The sequence below is a fragment of the Anser anser genome (assembly GCF_964211835.1).
Source record: "Anser anser genome assembly, chromosome: 1".
NCBI classification, from domain to species: domain Eukaryota; kingdom Metazoa; phylum Chordata; class Aves; order Anseriformes; family Anatidae; genus Anser; species Anser anser.
The window spans coordinates 13212718-13237401 of NC_139720.1; the positions used below are offsets into that span (position 1 = coordinate 13212718).

Below are 24684 nucleotides of genomic sequence, written 5' to 3' on the forward strand. Positions count from 1 at the left end.
TAGTTTCAGGGGTACTGCAAGATTTGTTCTTGCTTATTCTTTAATAAGCAACTAAAACCCAAGCCCAACAACACAGAGAATTGCAAGCGGAAGAACGGGAGAACAGGACGAACACAAACAACAGGATGCAGCAATGCTGCCAGGTATTTTGTATCTATAGGGACAAATAGCTCAACTCTAACTCAGCTGCAAACACCTTGTCAGAGGCAGTGTACCCGTAACGAGAGCAGGGACAGCTCACCAGGTCAGATTTTCTGGGACTGAATGGTTACTTTGGAGAGGAGAGACTAATGCAGAACAAACGCTGCCAAAGCCAGGAAAACAAAAATCTGTAAGAGGTTTCCTGTTAAATACTTACTTTTGTATGCAATATGAATTGGGGTTGATTAAATGCAGGCTAACCCAAATGTATGGGAAGCAAAGCACAACTGGTATGAACCATGATCTTATGTGTCTCTTTATACTTGAAACGTGACAGTCTTTATTTTCTCCTAAGTTGTGGCATTTTCCTTGGGCAGAACTTCAGCTAAGCTCTGAGAGATTCTAAGTCTTAATCGCCCCCAAAAGCCCACCTTTCTTTCTTGGAGCAAATTTGATACAGGGCATAGGAAAAGGCTCTACAAGAGAGGCTCGCTGTGCTTGATTGGAAACAGTCGAAACAGGAAGAATTGCTGAAGAATAAAGAGGCAAGAGGGAACACATACCAGGTAAAGGACTGCTCTGGGAAAGTGGAGGGGCTGGTGCTTCTTCTGGAAAGCTCAGAGAAGGCAGGTGAGGTGCCTAGAGGACTAGAATAGGGCAAATATCACCTGTTTTTAAAAATGGGGGGAAATGGAGGTACAGAATTATAGATAACATTGATAACTTCACTTTCTGAAGAATAAATCTGGAACAAGTCATTCGGCTTCCTTTGTAAATAGCTAAAAAATAAAAAAGGGTGTGGACATTGGCCAGCACAGTCATGCCGAACCAGTGCAATTACCTACTATGAAAATTTAACGGGTATGTGGATGAGAAACGGTAGGTATCATGCAGCTTAGTTTTTACACAGCTTCAATATTGTTTCATATGGTATTCTCATAAACAAGCTAAGAAAACAGGGTCTTGACGAAGATATAAGGCAAGTACTACATCAGTAGAATGAGGGTAAGCTGAGAGAGACTGCAAATATTTTGGAGGAGCTGATTCAAATCCCAAATGATCTGAAAAAAGGTTTGAACAAATGAAATTATATCAAACAACACATGCAAGGTGCTGCATATAGGCAGGAAAAATTATCTGTAGGAATACAGAATAAAGGCCAACTGATTAGATACCTTTAAAAATGGCCTGGTATACTTGCAGGGTGAACGTGAATCAAGATGTGCTGCTGCAAGAAAGGCTACTGTCATACCTGGGTACATAAGCAGAATTACAAGCAGCCAGATGCCTGAATGAATCCTCTCACTCTCAGCCACTGCTATTAGGCACTGCGTGTCAAGGAAAAAAATAATAACATAGAAAAAGAAGACAGAAAAGAAGGATCTAAGCAACATTAGCTGTAAGGGCTGATGGAAAGAAGTAGGGTTGTGTAGCCTAACAAAAGGATGGGAGAGGAGCGTGATTAACTTTATTCCAGAAACATGAAATGCTGCTGCAGGGAGGAAAAGAATGATCTGTTTGTCATGTCCCTGGTGGATGGAAGAAAAAAAAAATCAGTAGGCATACATTGCAGCAAGAAAGGATCAGGCTAAAGGTTAAGAAAATCTTTCCTCTGTTAAGGATGCACTGGGACAGCTTGCCTGGGGAACTGGCGTTTCGATCAGCAGAGGTTTGAAAGACCGGCTCAGCCCTCTCAGGAACAGCAGAAAAACGCACGCAGAAGCAGGACTGCCCCGACAAACCTTTCAGCTCTCTACAAGCCCTGGTTTCCTGCCGCTGATGATGTGGTCTGTAGATTTTCATGGGGCAGTATTAAAACCTGGATAAATTTTTAGGCCAAATGCCTTTATGAGATTGTCAGTACATTAGCTTAGCTCTGAGGCATGGAGGTGCCACCTAGAGCACCTTGCCAGCTCAGCGGGTCTGTTCGTTGGACTAATTAATGGTTAGTGCCAAGTATTTCTCATTGATGCATGAAGGCAGACTGGTTTTCACGAGTCATTTCAGTCAGCAGGAAAATTCATGTGCAATCAAAATTAAAAAGTTACTCAGTTTTAGGCCCACGGAAAACCGCCTTAGAACCTCGCCAGGCAGTCTGTCTCAGATAAAGTACTTTGAAATATTTCTATTTTTTCTACTTTACATTGATAGTAACAAAAATACCTGGTCCACATTATTAGCACTGGCTTAGAGCAGCTCTGGTATTTTATTAGATAAAATCTATTCATCAGCAGTGCTTTCTTTTGTGGAAATGTGCAGCCTTTGGTGTGGAAGTGTAAGAGTGGAACATCCATGAGCTTGATGATTAAGCAGCTCATGTGCAATATGGGAGACCCAGATGAAATTTTTGTTCTAGACTCGTCACACAGCCCCCACCTGTGCTTTTCCACTCCCCAGTGGGGACCACATCCACCCAGACAGGGGGGCGGTTGCTGTAGCCTGTTGAATACAATGTGTTCGTTCATTCTTCTGGTCAGAGGTACACCTCCAACAGCAATAGGCAACCCATCTCAGAATAGCTAATTTAGTGATGATTAATGCATTTGGTTAGAATAAGTGATACTTCAAACAACGTCTCTGAAAAAAAAAATCAAAAGATTTCCATCAAATGCAAGCAAAGAGCAAATACTGAAATATTTTTTAACTTGTGATGCTGAAGCTTGTTTTCATTTCAGGTCCCTCTGTATTTGAAATATTACCATATATGAAATGATATCTGTTGTTGGAAGATCATTCAGCAAGCAATACCAGAAAGTTTAATTTACCACTGGATTGAGTAAAAAGAAAGAAGTTCTGGGGAAATGGGAAGACTGGGAAATCCAAGAGAGGAGAAAAACAGTACAGAAAAGAATAAGATTACAAAGTTTAGAAAATACTCAAGATTTAAGAAAGGAAGGGTAGGAAAGGGGGGAAAGAAAATTTAAGAAGAGCAGGTACAGAATTTGTCCTGCTTAATTCAGATAGTCCAACTGTATTTCAGAAGTAGATGCCTTTTGAGGTACTCTTCCTACATCATTCAAAGTTTCCTATGTAATCAAAGGGGAGAGGTAGGTGCCTCCAGGACAAAGACCTCCAAGAGGAACATTTTCCTTGCCACATAAGGTTATCAGGATCTCCTCTGTAGGCAAGAACACCTAACTCTTTCCAGTAATAAACAGACCATATCCATTTATTTGGATAATTTGTCCAGTGGGCTCCTAACATGAACTTAAAGTTGGAGCAACTGGTAACAACTCTTCAGGTTTCAGCTTGGCATCAGAGGTTGGATTCACAGACAAGATGAGTGATTTAGGTCTGTATTGACCCCACCAAGTCAAAGTTTTGTGCAAATGAGCATTATTGTAAAATACTTGGCACATTGTAATAGAGCAGATAGTGAGTTGGATTTCAACCTGGGGCCAAAGCTGTAATCAGGACAGAAATTAGTGAGCTGAATTTTGCAGCCAACACCAGAATTCAGCTTTGGGCTTATGGCTTTTATTTGAATCATGGAGATAAAGCCAAATGGTTTGAAACTGTTTCTCACTAGACATAATGGCTACTGCCAGCAGGAGGAACAGTACTAATGCTAGAAGGGCTGAGCGCAAGGAGATGGCTGTGTTCATGGCCACTTTGAACATGTAATACAGCTTCAGTAACCACAGTATTTAGTTACATTAAAAAAGCTGAGAACTGATTGTTTGATTAATCACAATTGTGATTATTGTTCACTGACAAATCTTTGACTTGGGAACATTTATTGAGACTATTCCATGCCTCACAACACTATTTTCCTACTTTTTAATTTTATGCTCTTATTGCAAAAAGACGTAAAGAGCCTGTATCAGCAGCTTCTCTTTAACTGTGATTTCATGTAAACCATCATCACAAAGGAGAACGTTTCAGGAATGCAGAATACAAAAATCAAAGCTTCCACTACTGACTCTCAGTTCACAGAAACTATCTGCCCGTCATTATTGCATTTGTCTCTGTGACTCTCAGTCTCATTCTAAGTCTTACCTTTAAACATCGCTTATTTTCTTTAGTCTATCATGTTGTTTTCGTACTCTCTCTATTCATCATTGAAATCTGTAATTGCACAGTACAGCTCTTTGGGGTATGATTTGTGTAAGGTAGAAAGTTTTATTCTTTTAGCAGAGCATATAATTTCTTTAAAAGACCAAAAGTAACAGAATAGTGCAAGCACTATTTAACAGTGAGTCACAGCGCCCATCAAGCAATTACAGATGGCAATGGTACACCATAATTTACAATTTTGTGCAGGCACTAACTGAGTATGTATGGAAAAAATTACCAACTGGAGATAAGGTCAAAAGTAAATGAGCCATTTCAGAAAGCAAGGAAAGAATGTCCAGAACAATGACGAACACTGCAGTTTGTTAATTGTTTAATGTCATGTTGTAACTAGAACTAAAACTTACACTGTTTTTGTGTAGAAGAAAATGTACATGGCATCATTGTGGGCAGCAGAGTTTCCAGAGTAGGCTCACAGTCAAGTGTGAATTGAGTTATTATTTCAGGAATTTGAAGACCTAAGTATATCCCCGTCCTTCCACCTACCCCCATCAATACAGTTTTAACAAATTTTATCTCCATTCCCATTTTTTCCCCATGAGTACTATTCTCCAGCTTAGTCATGTTGACATTTACGGCTATGGGGAGGACCAGCTGAGATTCCATAGCCAGGCAGTGTTTGGTATGTGCAAGGCAAAGTGTCAGAGTCATAAGCTAGAAACTCACAAATGTGATGTTAAAAACATGAATCAGTGCTTTGTTTTAAAATACAGAATAACTCAAGCAAACAATCAAATGAACAAACAGAAAGGTAAAGGTTTCTTTCCCACCAACCTGTATCTGAAGTACCACCAAATCTGCATCCAGGGCTTTCTTTGTTGGTAGTGCTTTAAACCAAAATTTAATCTGTCTCTTCTTCTCAGCTACCTTCATCTTCAGAAAACTGATCTTTTCATCCATAGCTTGCATCTCAATATCTCCATTTCTACACAACATCTCTTGCATATTTATTTTTTCATATAAAATGCATACCTCTTCTTCTCGACTTTTGAGCAGAAGACCACTGCAATAAGCCCAGAAGGTAAGACTTAAAAATTTTTGGCTCGTATTCAATGCATTCTATTCAAGAACATAACTGGCAAGCTTGAAGGATGATAGTAATAAGCTAGGAAAATGTACCAAAATTTCACAAATGCTATTTTGATATCATTACGACACTTTAAATAGAGAACAAAAGGATTACAACGTCAAAATTAGAGAACACACAACTGCAGAGGTTATCCTGGTGTTTCATATGATTTTTAAAGCTCTTCTGGCTTCTGTAAGCATTCCTTTTAAAGTGAATTAACAGGATCAGAGAGCTCTACAACTGTGTTTTTATACGAGAGATATACACAAAGCCCAAACAGAGCAGGAGGGTACAAGCTCTCCAGGCATTCAGTAGATAAGCTATGGTACTGTTCTGTAAAAATTCTGTTCTGAAGAACAATTGTCTTTATCTATGGAGAAACAACAAACACCTGTAAAATGCACAGCAGCACTGGCACTGCAGTGAGGCGGGCTGTTTATGAAGCACTGGAGTAAGGCAGCCTTGTAGTATTCGTTATTAGACTTGCTCATAAGTTGAAAAATATTGTTGACTGATGAATTTCAAAATCACACATTTTATTACATCAAATTCATGTGTATACCTCTCATTTTTTTGCTGAATAGCCCTTTCGTATTTTTTGCGTAGCTGCACAATTTCCTCTTCAATGCGGGAGATAATATTGGTAAGTCTGTCAAGATCCAGAAGCTGTTGCTTTTTCTTTTCTTTCATCTCATCCATGACTCGCTGAAGTTTGGAGTAATCAGTTCTGAGACTGTCTTTAATTGCTACATTACTTGTGTTCTTCAGATGTTGTCTCTGCAGTATTCTTTAACATAACAGAAAAGCAGGAAAGTTTAGTCCTTTTAAATTGAAAGTAATTTCAGCTATTAAAAGCAGAGCTTAAACTAATTCCTAAAATACACAAAGGGTCTTCTATGTCACTCTGCTTGGCAGACACACTACAAGAGGTAGAAAGTCTCTCTGAGAACAGCTTCTCTGTGCGAGTTCTTTCCAGCTTGAACAGATCTGGACTACAGCCCAGCTAAGTGCTTGAAATGGAGCCCTGCACCACAGCTCGATCCTTCACTGGGTAGCCCAAGGGGACATAAGGAATAAAGTTCAAGAGTAGAAGTATAAACTATGATGGGAATTCTTCGTGGGTAGAAAACCTGTCCTTCTCTCCATTTTAAGAGCAATATTTAAATAAGGTCTCCAAGTTTATAGCACACCGCAACACAAGGAAGAACATTATCAATCTCCCTTGTTTCAAAACCTCCCTTGTCTCAAAACAATCGTTGTTTTGAGAAACAAAACAATCACAACATTGATCAGTGACAAGCTCCTCTCGCAGATCCATAAAAATGAAGAAAGGAACACATTATTTCAAGAGACCCTGCTAGCCTTTGGGTGATGGTCCCCTGCTCAAAAGACAGCTTCTTGTTGCCACATGGGTCATTTATTTGCCAACAACAAGGAACTTAGACTTTCTGCATTTAATCTGTGGTTAAGTATCACTTCTTGAGCAAGACACTACCGTAGCTACACTGGGAAGATATTCATGTCAATGTATGAAAGAGGTAGTGAAAGAAGCAGCATTGTCCCCTGTTAAAATACAGAACTGCAAATGAAATATCCCGTTTCCCATCCTTGGTTCCAGCATTAAGCTGCTGAATTACTTCGTGCAAAGCTGTGAGCTTCTTTCTGGTTCATTTCGCCTGTGTGTATAACACTTTCCAGGTCCAGAGGGTATTACAGTGTTGAATTAAACTTTTGTAAAGCAAGTTTCAGAGTGAAAGAATGGTAGTATTGCAGAAATGCAATGTATTATTAAATAATTTATGAAGAGCCTTTATCTTTTTGGACTGATGCTCTGTCCTCTAAATTGCGTAGCTTGCAGTTAAGCCAGGGATACAATGATACTAAAGTCTATTACTGGGATTAGAAATATTTCCCATAGGGTACAGAATTACTAATAATTCATTACCTTTAGCAATTTTTAAATCCAGGTTTGCAGAGATCAAAATGTCTGTTGGCTCTCTACTGGAGTATGGTCCAGTATACAGCAATAAGTTATTTCTGATGTCTAGACGATATATATACCCGTCTTTTTAGCCTTTCTCCTCCTTTCAGCAGGAATTTATTGGGAAGACCTCAACAATTTTAGTACAAAATATAAGCTTGTGCATTTCAACAAAATGACTTAAATCAATGAAGTGCCACTTCTTTTCCCTCTTTCTCCAGCATGACTTTGAAATCAATCTACACGCAGATTCAAAATATATTTTGAGTGAATGTATCCTGAATACATTCTTAGGTCTGGTTGTGCAATTTTTTGTTGGCACCAGAAAACAAAGTTTGGGGCAAAACAAATTATTTGTAAACTCAGTTTTGGCTGTGCTTCTTTGTATACACAATTAACTCTTTGCCAGCTTCCTGCTTTCCCAGCTTCCAATTTCAGAGACATTGTCATTCCGTCTGTACAGCACCAAGCAGAATATCATCACTAGGATGACAAAAAGACTGCAAAAAGGCATCTCCCCTAAATAGTGATCCAGGAGAAAAGAAATAGAATCACACCCCAACTGTTCCTCCTCACCCTCTTTGTTGTCAATGCAAACTTTCATTTTGATTAGGATTGTCTGGAAATCGAAACCGTGTTTTCTTTGATCTGAAATAAATGTTATCCTTATAGACTTCAGTTTGAATATGAACCAAGAAACCTAGTTCTGTTTTAATAATTAGGCAGCCACGTTACTAGCTAGTGACTCCTTTACTAGTACCATGCAGCAGCCTGTTGAGGAATAGCTTATTTTTTGGACCTCATTTTTGCCTAAGGATGAGCAAGTAAGAGTACAACAGTGTTGTTCTTATTCAGATGCTAGAGGCTTGAGAACTGTGATACAAAGGAAGTGCAGTGACAGTTTCTCCCTTCAAAGGTTAGGAAAGTGAGACAGATGCCAGACAAACTTCAAAAATGCTTCCCTGCCATGCAGTGATGCCCAGCCTAATTGTGAATTGTTAGGGTGATAAGAAATTGGAGCAGATTATGTAAGGGCGTTGCAACATTTTTGTTTGGATCAGGTTTTAAAAATCAGGGTAATAGCTGTCAAGGAAGAAATAGGTGTAGTTGAAGTTGAACTGGATTATCTCTTAGGATTTTCTGTAATTCTTTCCTATTTTTATAGTTGTGATCTATAGCTTAGTTAAAACTCACCTTTCTTTGGTTATAACAGTATTCCTTAAAGTTTCTATTTCATTTCCTATCAGTTTTACCCGGTTTCTAATTTCAGTTGCTTTCTGCTGAGCAGTATGTGCCAAATTTATACATTTATTCCTTTCATTTTGGATTACATCATGTATTTTAGCAAATCCTTGGAGTCTGAAGAAAAGACAAGTGTAAAAGAATTAATTATTGTAAGTTAATGCACACATTATCTTGATAAAAAATGCCTTAAAAGGCATTATTTTATTAAATGTATCATTATTATTTTCTTACTGTTTCTGGATTTTTCTTTTCCTCTTTTTATACACTTGTATTTCAAGATCCTTTCTTTTTATTTCTTTAACACTATTTTGGAGTTGTATCTGAAATGTAAAATAGAATTCAGTAAGCACTTTAGAGTTTTCTAATCTAAAAATCTAAAAACTTTAGATTTTTCAAAGAAATATCTTCAAAGAAGGAACTCAAATGGCTACTCCTCTTAGATGAGGAAAAGACAGTAAGGCAGAATTGTTCCAAGAACTTGTTCTAATTATAATGAAATACTTTTACTGTAACATTAAAGAACACAGTCTTTCTATGTATACTAATCTTACAATGACTGTTGTTAATGTAGATAATAGATTTGATGCTGCATCTTAAAATGATTGGTCCCCTGCTATCTGGAGTTCTATTATTTCTGTTAATCAGCCTCTCCATCACAATATAATTATCTGGCATATGCACCACTGAAATTGTACCTTGAATTTCTGGTCACTTTTTCAAATAAAATTCCTTTTTCACTTTTTTTTTCTTTCTTTCTTTTTTTTTCTTTTTTTTTTTTTTCTGCCTTTTAAACAATTACTGATGATCAAGTAGAATGACACACATTTTGTTAGGGCTCTTACCTTTTGATTTCAGTTCTGTTCAGCCCTTAATAGTCTGGGTCATTAACCTTTAGTGGACAGGCCTTCTCTCACCTCCCACTGATAGGAGGTCGTACTGGCATTAGGAAAAGCTGGTGGATCTTCGGTTGCAATTCTGGTCAGGTGTGTTAATTTATTTTCTTTATGATTTTATCTGTTTATGGACTTATTTTTAACAAATGTGTAAAGCCTGACATGCTCCTTTGACTCTATTTGTATAGACAGTCAAATATTCCCAAAGTGCTAAAGGGGTAGCTTATCTGATTTATTTTCATCCAGACATACATTGTGAAAGTGTAATCAGTTTGTTCCTGCTATTTAGTGCAGACTGTGCAAAATCATAGGACATGCATGATACTATAATGCCAGCAAACCCAGTGACTATTCAGAAGAAAAAGTTTTCTTTCCCTCTTCCTTCAAATTAATAGAATGACTTAAACCTTGAAGCGTATCAGGAAAATAAAAATTGGCACCTGTCCTTGGTATAAGTAGCAGGTCTATTATCTTCTAATGTCCATATATTTGCACAATAAAACACATGGTTGTTGTACTTCTGAGAATCTCAGCTGAGGCTATCTGCTTTTCTGCCTCTTTCTTTCAGAATTAATTATTTTATTCTTTAGAAAGAAAACCTCCTTTCAAACACCTTGTTTCAATTGTGTTGTGATATTGCAGTACACTATTGTACTGCACCACAAATTGCCACTAAAACAAGAGACTTGTGAGCTTCCTGTGTGGTGGTGGAATTTTGAAGAGGGAAATGAGAGTCTGTAAGGTTCCCCTCACCAGTAATTTAATTTCTCCTTATACCAGCTTTTACTTTAGAACAGTCTTCCAATTATACGAGATATAATTTTTTACCTGGGCTTTCTGAACTTCCCTACATTTTTGCCCCCTCTCTTCAACTTTGAGCCACGTCAGATGTGCAAGTCTGGATAACTCATTTCTGTATTTTTCCTGCTCTTTGAAAAGCCGTCTCTCTTCAGCAATACATTCATCTAACGTGCGGGCATCCATATCTGATATCATTTCCTGAAGAAAAGCAAATTCAGTTCCTTATGCACTGATGCATCAGTGTTGACAAACCTGAAGTTTGAAACACTTTGGTTTTATCTGCAAAGCACACAAATATACAGACTACATGGATTTAAATATAAATATATAATAAAACTGCCTTAAAGATACCAGCTGAAATGTTATGCATAATTCCTTAGCAACAAGTTAAAATATCTTATCACCTCGGAAGTTTCTCTTCCTCAATCTAGCAGGTCTTTCAGCTATTAAATAGAAAAGTAACAAAATTGGAGTATGCACAAATCTTCACTACAAAAGGTTTGGAAAACAAGTTTTACATGAGGAATCTCAAAGAGCTTTGTGTCTTTAAATCAAAATGAGAGGATAACTGGATCAGAGTCTGTTGTAGCCATAAAGTGAAGAGAAATCTGATAACAGACTTCCCAAATTAGAGGTCAAATGTAACAAAATCCAGTGACTGAAAGCTAAAGCTAGACGAACTCAGATGATAAAAGCCACACATTTTTAACACAGATTAACCATCGAAACAATTTAGCAGGAACTGTTGTTGTCTCTCCCACACTGGCAATTTTAAAATCAAGATTTGGACTTTTTCTAAGTTTTCACTGTAGTTCAAAGAAGAGTTAATTCAGGGAACTTCTCTGATCTGTATTGTACTGGTGGTCAGGTTAGATGATCAGAACAGTTATTTGTGTAATCTTTGAATCCACTTACATCCCTCTATAATCTTTAAATAAGCCTATTTCCAGGTTTCACCAACCATATATGTAGATCATTACTGACTATTGTGGTCCGTTAAAAACATATCGCATACACAAATAGCGATATGGAAATACCTTTGTATATGTATTCAAAACTAAGCTGAATTCCACCTGAAAAAGCTAACAAATTAAAAGACGGCACAAAATGAAAATGTATATGAGGGTAAGAAGATAAGAGAATATGATCTTAAGAAAAAAATATGTCTGAAAAATATTGCTTGTTATAAAGTCATCTGTATAGTGGCAAGTACTAATACTCTTACAATTGAAGAATCTGCATTTCCACAGCATGTTCAGTATATTTGACAGGCATCAAGAAATCTCGTAGAAGGTGTCACTGCCCTTGGCAGGGGAGTTGGAAGTAGATGGTCTTTAAGGTCCCTTCCAACACAAACCATGATTCTATGAAATAACAAAACTATGAAGATGAAAAATTATAATTTAGCAATTCTGAATTGTCCTTGTTTTAACAAGATACTGTGCCATACCCAAAGAAAATTTATACCCATCATATTTCTAGCTGCAATATAGTTAATGATATTCAGAAGGACTTAAACTAGAAAAAAGATATGTTTTCTACCTTCCAATATGTGACCAGTAACACTGAAAAATGTTTTTTAAATATGACAAGCAACCAGTCTTTAAAACTGAAGAAAATACTTTTGCATGTTGTCTCACCAGAAAGATGCAGCTAGAAACTCTCATCAGTTTTTCTTCATTCCCTTTATTCTCATGGCTGTAAAGCAACTGTTACAGTGAGTAAGTATGAGAAAGCAGAACACATCACCTCTTCAGCTAAACTTCTCTTGTTCATTTCAATTTCCTTCTGCAGTTCTCGTCTTCTTTCTAATAGTACTTCATTACTTTTAGGGATAGCTTCTGCCTACAAAAATAAATCACACATTCTGCATGATGCCAACAAAAGATGTGAAAAATGTAAAATGCAGAAAATCTGTTTCAATTAGTTACATACACTATGAAATGATTTTTTTTTCTGTCTTGTTATAGTAGCTAATCCAAGAGTTATTGGTTGTCGAGTAGAGCTCCTCAGCAATACTTGCAAGTTGTTCAAGTTTTTCTATTCAGAATTTAACTGTAAGCACTGAACTTCACAAAGCCCAATTTAAGTAACTGAATTTACACTTGTTATTCTTTTCAGCAAATAAGCCACAATTAAAAAAAAACAGAAAAAACAATTACATAAATATGTTAACTCTGACCTTGCTGAAGGAATAATTAACCAATAATTTTAATGGGGTTTTTATTTCATGCATGTGTCATTTTTTATCATATTTTTTTTTGCTTTAAGTTGTTAAAGTAAGATTTTCCTGTTTCCTCCTTAGCCTTTAGAAAGTCCAAACAAATAACATGGTTATGTGCTATATATTTGTGCTATGTATATTTTTTGTACAATATGGGAGAATCTGTTTATTATAAAATTAAAATGAAACGTGTAAGGGAAGAAATTACTTTCTGATTAAAATACATCTGAACAATCCCACTACAACCATTTGCAGTCGTTACCACTTCTGCTGTGCAAAAGGCTGTGGCAGCTGTAAACACACGTTTCCACATTTCCATGATGGGATTCAAAAGATGCCATCCAGTTCTTGAGTCTAAATGTAGAAAGCTCATACAAACATCTTTAATCCATTAAGGACTCTTGTCCTTAGACACCAGACAGGACTAAACTTAGGCACTTTTGGCTGTCTTTGCATTGTGTTGCCAGAAGAAAGCACGTCCATGGAGGGAGAGGAACAGCAGCCCTGCTTTGGGGCTGGTGGCAGCCAGGGCCGCCAGTTCTCTTTCACACAGAATGTCGACGTTTAGCAATAGCTGACCTTTCACAACTTAACAAGAAGAAAAACACATTTGAAGGAAGTGTTTGTGTAATTTCCTTACTCTACAAACTAGTCGTTCTGCACTTCTGCAGACAATTGAAGAGAAATTTGGGGCAACACACTGATGTACTGCTGTTTCTGCAGTATTTATATTAGCAATTAATTCTGGTGAAAATTTCACTTGGAATCACACTGAATAAATGCAAATCTGGCTTACATCAGTCAAACAGGCACTTGAACTACTTGAATATTAAAATATTTTAACTTCTGTGCTTCCAAATGGAAACCATCTCAAGATAGCAAATGCAAACTAGAATTAAGCTGGCTGCTCCAGTCTTTCGCACTCCAATATTGCATTTGAACTGACTGTGCTGCAGAGCAGGGGTGTTTTCACATTTGCTCTTCTAAAAGAGCAAAGAAGAGAATCAGAGAACGGCGTTGGTGGGCTAAAAAGGCTATATTTTGCTGGCCTGGTTATGTTCTGGTACCATCCTGTAACTTCTGGAGTAAGACATTGCTTGTAACTACACTTTCATCTCCTACCAGCATTCCCTTTCCCTCGCTCCTCATGCATGCTGCAACTGGCAACACACACACCAGCCTGCAGTATAACCTGGCTCAGCACTGAGGGAATTCCTCTGCAATGCAATTTAAACTTTATGGTCCCATTACAGGTCTCCAGCCCTTTCACACAGTGTAAAGTGGTTAGGTTGGGATCTCGCCCAAGACAGTGAACTCTAACCACAGCTGTCAGTGAGTTATGGCATTTGGTTTTAACATTACATGTTTCTGAACAATTGCGATTCTCCCTCCAGGAATATTTCTTCAATAGGAACACAGGAAAAAAAAAAAAAAAAAAAACACACATTTCTCAGATTCTCTAAGCTGATACTGAACAAAATCTCAGTATGAGCTTTAATGTTAAAGTCTGGAATATAAGCATGCCCTTTAATCAACAGTTCAGGAAACTCAGTTTAAAACTTTTTTGTCTGGTTATATAGAGCTTCTCCCCTCCCCAAGTAGGCTGGAATTACCAGGTAATTAATACACATGTGAATTCAGGAGGAAATTTCAACTTCATCTATGAATATGCCCTATTCAGACAGTAAAAACAATTTTACAGTGATGTAAATAAGACTTTTTTTTCCTGCCTGAATTGCTTAGAAGGATAAAAAAAAAATTGCAGTGACACAATATCAAATTAGGCAACATTAAGCCCTTATGCTTCTAAATCAGATAATTGATAAATTATTCTCCTGGGGAAAAAAAATATACATTTACTTGACTATGCAAGATGAATTTTATAAGATTGACTTTCAATATAGGAAGGGATCTAGGAAAAAAGCTTAAGAAAGAAGGACTAGAAGAATCAGTGATGAGAGAAAAAGAATATGAAAAAGTTGTAAACAAAATATTTTTTTAAGAAAGAATGGGAAGGAGAAAAGAAAGGAATTGCTTCAAATGGACAAACAATGAAACTGCTCTTTAAAAGCAGAATAAATAAAACAGGAAAGAGTAAATCAGTATGAAAAGAGTAATGTGTGAAATAGTAATGTAGGGAGAGAACTGAGAAAAGAGAAATTTGAGTGGAAATGAATTAGGGAATTATATCATATCATTTAATACCAAATTTACGTAGGGCTGGTTTCCTGCCCCCAAGAATAATGTTAAATGCATTATAAATTATTTAGAACAATGTGCAAGCAATCTTCGAATTTAAAAAAGATGAAACTTCTTGTCACCTGATGTAAGACCTGGGATTCATGCAATACTTGGCTTTATTTGCCAGATACAAATTTCTCTGATGCCAATGGGCAAGCTACTGTACTATGTCACTTCTAAAATGACCATAATCTCGCAGTATTTTAAAGGAAGACATGCGGCCACAGTGCCAATAATCTCCCAGGTCTCTTTGATTAGGATGTTCCCAGCCCAAATTCCATTCCTCAAGAATAGCTCAATATAGCTTGATGCAGTATTTTTGTTACAGCTATAAAACCTTGAGCCTCCTTAGTCGTAGCAACACTCCTGATACTTTTCTGTGCATAGAACACAGAAAAGACACACAGTTAGAACAATCTTCTCTCCTTCTGTCTGTTAGGACCAGTCAAAAGATTTCATAGATGGATTTCCTGTAAGAAAATTTGGAATTCTTATGGTAAATATGTTCATACAGACCTCTGATTTGAGTCTCTTGTGCTGTGACTTATCTTGTTCCAAAGACTCATAAATCACATTCAGCTGTAACTCCATCTTCTTTAAATTTCTCAGTTCTCTATCTTTCATTGTTTGCTTGTGAATGAGAATATCATGTTTTTGTTTTTTCTCCAAGATACATTTTTTTAAATTATATTCCAGAACTTCTCTATATTAGATACACAGAGAATTTTAGAAACAGGTAACTTGAGCAAGACATGTATGAATCAGGCATGATCATTTTAATGGGGTTTCAGTACTGCATTAATTATCTATGAGCAGTAAGATAAAGTTATAAAATACTGTCACTGGTTGCTTTAAAATTAGCAGGTAACTTTTTGATAGCTTTAATCAATGATAATATTCTTAATTATGTCAATGAGGTTTCACAACCTGTTCAATCTAAATCTGCTAAAAAAAAATCTATAGAAAATAAATTATTACTGGAAGAAGAGGAAAACACTTTTTTTTTTTTTTTTAGTATGAGGGAATATTTACATGGTTGCTTCACTCAGACATTTCAATTTACTTTGCCACTATCTAACACAAGATTTCAAAGGCAAAAGCATTGCTGTTGAGGGTATGGCAATGACTGCAACTATACATCTTCCTTTGCAAAGAAGGAATAATGTGAAGCTTGAAATCAACCTAAGAATTTATTTGACTTTATTAAGTATATCTAAGCTCATAATTTCAAGGGAATATGAAAGATATAAGTGGCCAGTCCCCACTGAAATTCAGGAGTATGTGGGTCAGAAATTTACAATGCTCATCTGAAAATGAGAATACTGATTATTTATTTATTTAATTAATTTGCTTAGTTTACTTTCTGTGGGCTACACAGAAAAAAAAAAAAAAGCATCTTCACAGAAGAGATAAACATATTCCCTTTCAGAGCAAAACCTAGAGATTCACTCTCCCAGGATTTTATCAAATACTTTTGCCTTTTAACTTTTTCTTCAAGCCATATCCCAGATTCCAGCAGTTTATATAAACATTTCTGAAGTCAAACCCAAGCCTGATAATTTCTAGTCTGCACTGATTGCAACATAAAACTTGAAAGCATAAGCAATGCAACAGAGAAAAGATCTTTCAGAACAGAGAAGTGCTCACTCACACTCCACGGCTTAGGTCTACTGCTCTAACCTGTCTGCTAGGATTGCTGATTCCTTCTCTCTGCCAATTTCCAGCAATCTTGTCAGAGCAACGCATTCTTGTTGTTTGCTTTCTAGCAAAGCTTGTTTTCCATCCAATTCCTTCATTGCATCTTCTCTTTCTTGCAAAACCTCTTCCATCCTTTTTTCAGTGGCTTTTAGGGTATTGTTTAACTCCTGTATTTGGTTATTAAGGGCTTCTTTCTTCTTCTCTGCATCACTGTGGATATATTTTAACAAAACAGTAGAAGTTCACATTTCTACATGTGTACTTACATGTGAAAATGAAAGTTGTCAGTTTTCATGGACACACAAAAGTGTTTCAGTGCCATAGCTGTCTACTTGATATGTTCAAAGACAGATTACATACACTGAAAATTGGCATTGAAAGTGTCAATACAGTTCAACAACAAAATTGCCATGAGACTAATGGGTAGCTTAGCACCTTGACAGTATTATGAAGAGTTAACAGACTTCTGTCACCATGACTAGGTACAGGGTTGTGACACTTCTAAACATGATTCCCAGGGCTGGAAGCTCTGGCGAGTTCATTCTGTGATATCACTTAAGTAGAAAGACTCATTTAAATACCTCATTAATAATCTACACAATGCACCCACTCTTCAAAACTGCTTTCCTCTAGCTCTATAGGGAAAACTTCTTAGATTTATTACAGCACAGTTACATTAAGCAGAGTACTGAGGAGAAAGTAAAGGAAAACCATTACATAAATTTGAAAACTGAGAAACTTAACATTGTCAAATAATTACTATATTACAAATTGGGACTGCAAGCAGGAGACACAAAACCTTCTGTGTAACTACAAGGGCACAAAAAGCACTGTTCAGCTGGATGGCAATTTGACTGCCAGCATCTGGGAGTGACCTGGCTGACACTGCACAGCAACAATTGGATTTTACAGATGCAGAAAGCAGCACGTCATGCTCCGATGGAGGAAAAAACAGCTACGTGAAAATAGAGAAATGAAAGGCTAGAGGCTGGCTTACATTTCCCAGCTGAAATATTTGACACCAGAATTCACGACGGGAGCTCACAGTAAAACATACCTGACTAAAAAACTGCTCCATAAGCGCTGAGGGAAAGGGGTTATTTTGCTCAGACCAGACTGTCAGCTGTGAAAACTGCTGCAGTTTCACTGATGCCAACAGAGATAAATTAATATGCTGTCACTGAGGACTAGAATATCTAAAAAAGGTTAATTGCTAGATTACACAGTATACATAGTATAGCATTATTATCTATTAAAACCCAGTAAGTAGATCTGATACGTCTTATTGCAGTGCAGTAAGATGGTTAAGCGATTTTCGGCTAAGCTTTGTTCTAAATTGTTCCTCATTGTACTTAAATTCTGTAGAACCATGGAACGCTTGGGTTGGAAGGGACCTTAAAGGTCATCTAGTCCAAACCCACTGCCAAGGGCCTGGACACCTTCCACTAGAGGAAGGTATTTAATCTTAAATTGTTTCACTGCATATACCATATTTTTTTGTACAGTGCATGGATTTTAACTGGATTGTAAATGCTTTTGAAAATGTTGATCTTTTGAAAATGTTGATCTTAATTTTAACCAACTATATGTAAAGTCTCAATAACAAATGGATGAAAAGAAGTAATACATATATATTTAATTATTTATTGAAAACATACATTTTTTTCCAATTTATCTTCTCAGTTTCTTTTCCAAGTTGTGCTGGAACACCAAGGATCTTAACTAGCTCATCCTAGCAACAAAACAGAAAGGTTAGGTTAATAGTCTCAAAATCTGGTGTGAGTTCAAGGAATTAATATTCCCATTGAACTGCTGTGAAACTAGGCAAGAAATGTATTTCCAAATTACTTGAGCTTGTCCCAGGGAATAGTAGCTGCTACTACGGAAACTAATCGCTATGGTATTTACCATGTCATTATGTATGCAAAACAAAAAATACATTTGAATGTTCTTAATATGCCTGTATATGTTTTCAATACCATGGAAAGGAAAATTGCGAAGACCTGGGTGCATATTTTTTAAGTCTCTTGGATCTGAGCATATATTAGAGCAGTCTTCAATAACACAGCATAGCAAACATGGCATTCTGAAAACAATTTTGTATTATCAAAACCAGGATTTTTATTATTTCCTGAAGGAATAATAGTGAAAATAGCACAGCAGCATGTTTCATGCTTACTAAAAAATGATTAAATAAGTACATTTAATGATTTGAAATGACAACATCCAGAGGATTCACTGCTCCCTCGGACAAATGCATGTACCCATAAACACATACGTGCACACACACAGATATACACACACACAGATATAATTAATTTTGTGTTACTTTTAAATTATCCTGGTTCTCTAGAAGCTTTTCCACTTCTTTCTTGTCTATTAACATCAGGTTTTGCTTGGATAAAATGTCTTCCTTCATTGCATTAACTTCTGCTTTCCTTTGAATTACTTCTTTGCTGAGCTCGTCACAATTTTCTTTCAACTTCTTAATTCTCTTATCTGCTTCCTTTAAAAATGAAGTAGAAGATCAGGTTATTATTTTCCCCTTTACAGTTGCAGGTTTGTGCTATTAGAAAATTCATTGGCATTGAATTATGATAACATTTTTTTACAACAAGGTATGAAATATGATCAATAATAAGCAGAATTTTATTTCCAACAAACACACATGAATTCATCAGGATTTCTGTCTGCAAATGAATTTTCCTTATTCACATCCTAGAACTTGCAGCTATCTTTACGTTATCCATTTGCTAAATACAGTACAAAACGTTGAGTAAACTTAAGAATATCGAGATCTTTTATGAATCAGGTATGCACTGCTTGCCCTAAAGTTATCGAACCCGAATGATATACTGTTAATTTTTCTATGTAATTGAAAGAACTCTAGAACTACACACTGTAAAAATATTTTCACTGATGTTTTAATACACTAGCTGACAACATAAAACATGGCTTTTCCCATGTTTCATACTTACACTTTGTTTTGGAATTCTTTCATATTCTTTTTCCAGAAGTGTTTTCTCTTCTTGCAAACTACAGAAAAATCAAAGCAGAGCTAAATATATTAGTAATATATCAAACAGTAAGAAAAGTATTGAAGCCAATCTTGTGTTAGATTAAAATATATGGTGATCACTCTCAGGAACAATTTAAAGGTGTCCAAATTTAGGGGAAGATTGCTGAACAGTAGCTGGAACTATGAAAGATACATGCATTATTTTTTTCTACAGTGCACATTTGAACCTATTTTTTCTTAGTTTTACAACCTCCTATAGGGGTGCCTCCTTCACCCTTGTGTTTATACAAACAAAATATAAGGGGTCAGAAGGCACACTTCACCCACAGGTCCTCCCAACTGGAGAACACAGTATTTTAATTTGGAGCTGAGGCAAAAGGAAAGAGTAGGTGGGTTATAAATATCCACAAAGACATCACACGTCAAAGAAAGTACAGTTGCTGGTAAGAAACTTTCTTCCTTTGTCTGTTCACATACACTTTCATGGTGTAAACAACTGTAAGTAAAGATCCTTGAACCTAAATGGGCTCTCGTGACAAAAAAAATGTCCTGAAAATTGACAGGGCTTGTAGACAAAGGCAATTGGGTATAACAGAAAGCTAAATAGAATAGGCAAGGTGATCTTAACCTATGTTCAAAGCTACGTTGCAATTTAATTTCAGACAACAGAGATGATGAAGGAGGGCAGAAGGAGGAAAGAAAAGAATAGGAAAGCTCTGGGTGTATTTTAACTGATCTGAAAAAGATGGACGAGTAAGTACAAAAGTGAAGGTGAACCAACAAGACCTACAACAGGAGCTTCTTGGTGGTGAGTAGGTAAATAGTGCCAAGTATTAAAAACTAGCTTTGGAATCAGTGAAGAAATATATCAGTACAACCCTAGTGCATGCAATGAACATCTCTGATCCTAAATGAGGTGTTTCGGCTACAGCAGTTTGCATGTTGTCACAACCAACTAAACTTAAGTCCATGTACTACCGACTGGGGAACCAGGAAGCAGGTTCTCTCAGTGTAGTTAGTACCTGTGATGACACTTTCTGAGTCTCAGGCTATAAATGAGTAATGATTACAACTGAGGAACGGGTGGAACAGCTAAATTCTGTGTCCCAGACATAGCAAAGAATCAACAGCAGCAATTAATTTTGTGTTTGTAACTCCAGCCAGAGGAAGGGCTGGTTAGGCCTCCTTGAGACTCAAGTAGTCTGTGAGAATCAGCTATACCACTCTTGCAGTAAATGGAGTATTAACAGAAACGGACAAGTTTCATGAAACAGCTTTGTCACTTGAAGCTATAAACTATGCCAAGGGAGCCCTGGGGCAGTCTCACCTACACAAAACAGCTAGTACAGTTGCTTCTGTATGTGGTCGATATAGAAGAGGTGCAGTCAGTTAGTTATTCTTTTTTCTGTGCAACCTTTCAAGGGCAGATTAAGTCTTTGCGAAGTGGTGGTTCATGTTTCAGGTGGTGTTGGTCATGGGTAGAGAGTTCAGTCTCCTAGTGGAGCCTCATGAAGGATCCTTCTTTGGATCTTGAGCTCAACCCTTAATCAGTGCTAATGTTTTACCTTTTTTCTTGAATGAATTGTTTCTTATGTTTTGGTCTTCCAACAAAAGGAGCAAAGCTTTTACTCAGAAGCCTCAGGTGACATCTTTCCAATCAGTCAAGGAAAAAAAAGTCCAAAAAGAAAACTGGGTAGTCAATGCTACAGTCCAAAAATTCACAAAGAGCAAGCACTGAATCAAATGGACAACACAGAGGAAATAAAGGCACAGAGTAGATTTTTTTAGTTTGTTTTACAGCATGTATGTATATTTGTTTGGGCAGACTGCAAGCATGCCTCTATAGTGACTGCTAAGCCTAAAAACAATTTTGAATGTCAGTGTTTGAACACCGACAGAGTGAATGAGTGTAGAAAAAGTCTTTCAAAGAAAAAAGCTGAGTTTAGATCAGTCTTCTTCCCCCAAACCCCAAATATTATTAAAATAACTGTAAAATAAAATTTTATTGCAAAGTCTATTGTAACTTCAGAAATTGCACAGAACAAGAGTGCAGACAGACAAAGGAGTGTTTTGCAGGTATACAGTGCAAGTACAAGTGAGTAGAAGGAAACATCAGGTGGTTTCTTTGCAGCAGTGGGGCTCAGGAGCTACTCCTTTAGTGTACCTTTGTTTATAGACAACATTGGATCAAACTGAGCTGAAGTTGAGCCACTTCGAATCAGTGATAGCAGCTTTGGTTCTGTGCACTATACAGCTGAGTCCTACGTTGGAATGCTACGCTGGTCAAACACAGTATTTTCACTTACCAACAGGTTGTCTAAGTGTATTAATAAGTTAATAAGGACAATTTGTATCCCCAACACATTTCAGCAGGATTCCTAGCAGGACTCCTTGGGACTGGCATAATCACACTAACGAATGTCCACTCTGCACAAACACCCATAGCTTTCTGACTGCCACAAAAACTGATTAAATAAGTCATGCTCAAACTGATTAAAGAGCTACTGCATTGCTCATCAACAGCCTGTGCTGTGCCCTCTTTAATATCACGCCAGATGATCAAAAGAGCAATCCTAAAAACTAGGAGGAGAACATACTTGACACTGTTTTTCTTTTGTCACATTCCTCACTCATGAGGACAAATTCCTGTGGAGCCATTCCAACTTCACAACAAAGGCTCTGCCATCCATCAAAAGTAAAATGATTTGAACACCTCATTTTCTGTGACATGAACAAAGGCAACAGGGAACTGCAAGCACCAAGTGAAGTTGCCTTAAGAGCGAGCAGACCAACTGCTTTCATGCAGAAAACAGTGAAGGGGTAAAAAGAAATGGATGCGAAAGAAAGAAAAGGGTAAAAGATGGAGAGGAGAGGAGAGGAGAGGAGAGGAGAGGAGAGGAGAGGAGAGGAGAGGAGAGGAGAGGAGAGGAGAGGAGAGGAGAGGAGAGGAGAGGAGAGGAGAGGAGAGGAGAGGAGAGGAGAGGAGAGGAGAGGAGAGGAGAGGAGAGGAGAGGAGAGGAGAGGAGAGGAGAGGAGAGGAGAGGAGAGGAGAGGAGAGGAGAGGAGAGGAGAGGGGATCTTTTTAAGTACTAATTTCAAAAATGTGAACATTTAAATAATTTACTACATTAATTTTGCATACTTAGCATTCACTTTCATGGATTGCTTTTTACATTTTATTTTGTTTAAACTCATGGTTTCTTCCTGACATTTTTTTTCTGTTGTGCAAAATAGCTTAGTTTCAAAAAATTGCTTTCATTAGATGCCATTTACCTTTTTACCTTTTAAAAATGCATTTAAGGCATAAAATTAATGTTTCAAAATGTTACTGATGGAATTTATCTTACCCTTATTAGGGTATGGTTTCATGAAGTGTTATGAATCAGTTTAATAGGTTACCCCTAATAAATACGGAGTATCTCAACTCCCACTCCCTGGTATTCTTCTCAGCTTTTGGCCACAGAACCCTCATGCCAGCTCCAGGGTTCCTAAGCTTACAGTTCCTCTGTAACTCATCAAAACAGCAAAAAAATCAACAAATAAGAAACCTCTTTTTCCTACTTTCAGTGAGTTTAAAAGTCTCTCAGAGTTCAAGTAGCTTACTGGTGAGTACCAGACAGGGCAGTGGAGCAGGAAAGGAGCATACACCTGGGGGCAGGAGAGGAGTATTTGCTAATGTTTCTCACTTTGCTCTACTTATTTTCATGAAGTTTAAAAGCAGTACCGTACATGAAAAGCTACCATGGATGCAGATGTAATGAGCTAAGAAAAAAGCATGAGGCATATTGGGCCATTAATGAAAATACATTCCAGATTTCTCTCTGACAGATGTTTGCTCACAGATGCAAACTGCCACAGAAATAAAGTTGTCAGAGAAATTAAGAAATGTGGTGGTAGTTGTCAACAGATGTCCATTTCAGTTCCTCAGCTAGCAGAGAACCAGAACCTTCCTACCATTATGAAACCCATCACACAGGAAAGTGAACTCCCTCAGCTACCCTTACACAGGTGGGAGTGCTGAGGAACCCACAGAAGTTGCTCAGCACCTTGCAGCTAAAATCTAGTGACCACAAGGACAAGATATCACAGCTGACAAGCTGCCAGCATGACATTCCTGTAAGGCTCTTAACTCTGCTTAGTTTGTATGTGCTGGGAATGCAGTCACAAGTCTAGTTGTAACAAGTTCAATTGTAACCCGATTTACTTATTACTTTTAGTTCTTTACTAAATAAACTATGGATACAAACTTAGCTTTTCATTTTGTAATTACTGAATGACTAATCCAGAAATAATTGCAAGCATTGAAATAATTTTCCATATTTGTAATGCTTGTACAAGGACTAAGTCAGTTTTGCAATCTTGACTTGCCTGCAACAGCACACAGGACTTCATGACTAGCTATTTTGCTACCTGGTAAATGACTGTGAGGGCTACAGGTTAGACTGGGGGGTTGAAAGAAAATTGCTCTCAAGAACGAGGCACCCTTAACCTCATCTATAATCTCGTTACAGATAATTTCATTTCAAATTAATAGCTTACTTTTTAAAATATAGTTTAGATTAGATATTTGTTTATATGATAAATTCATTATTTATCAATGACAAACTAATTGATGCTATAACCTAATAAAACAAAGCATCTCTTCCCTAGTTTGTCTCAAAAGCCAGGGTTCAAAGCCCCCCATGGGCACTAAAATGAAAAATTTAGTGAAATGAAAAATTTCCTCAAGCTAGAACACATCCTTCCTGACCACATTGATCCTTTTTTTGTTCTCTTGCTGATCTGATTTTTCAGAGTATATTTGTACTCAGTGAGGTACTTCAGTCCCAGCTATATGAAGAAACTTCAAGGGTTTGAATGCAATTGTACCAGAACTGAATTGGGATTGTTATTGTTCCTCTTTGCTACATTTACCCAATATTATTTGGGAGGAAGAATATTTCTGGAGTCAGCTCTGAGTTTGGGGTAGTGGTCCAAACTTTATAATGTCGGCAAAATCTTTTCCAGCTATTATTCACCTCCTGTGCTTGGCGCATAAGCCCCATACAATGGTACAACAGAACAGGAATATAAGCTGGAACAAGAGTCACATGCCTCTGTTGGAAGGATGTTGCACCCGTGCAGTCACCTTCAGAAAGGATCCCCAACAGCTAAAGCACATCAGAGCTACTTCTGAATAGCTCATGCACTTTGTTTTATGCTATGAAAATATCACAATATTTCTGAAAATGTGCTGATATGACGGTGCTGCAAACAATTTAAATTCACTCTTGGGATGTTGAATATCCAGTGAAATGA

At 37.1% G+C, this 24684-nt stretch overlaps 1 protein-coding gene across 6 annotated transcripts in view; it reads right to left on the reverse strand.

Moving 5' to 3' along the window:
* The window catches only part of CCDC146 (coiled-coil domain containing 146), a 76279-nt gene that overhangs the window by 6169 nt on the left and 45426 nt on the right, over positions 1-24684 (reverse strand). For all 6 annotated transcript variants that reach the window (XM_083820808.1, XM_083820807.1, XM_083820811.1 and 3 more), the window contains 11 exons: positions 19346-19403; positions 18697-18873; positions 18026-18099; positions 16350-16577; positions 15186-15372; positions 11954-12049; positions 10232-10402; positions 8742-8830; positions 8460-8624; positions 5847-6071; positions 4990-5218 (listed from right to left, as the gene is read on the reverse strand). In XM_083820808.1, the coding sequence (XP_083676934.1) occupies positions 4990-5218; positions 5847-6071; positions 8460-8624; positions 8742-8830; positions 10232-10402; positions 11954-12049; positions 15186-15372; positions 16350-16577; positions 18026-18099; positions 18697-18873; positions 19346-19403 (1699 nt within the window). The remainder of the gene's footprint in view (positions 1-4989; positions 5219-5846; positions 6072-8459; positions 8625-8741; positions 8831-10231; positions 10403-11953; positions 12050-15185; positions 15373-16349; positions 16578-18025; positions 18100-18696; positions 18874-19345; positions 19404-24684) is intronic.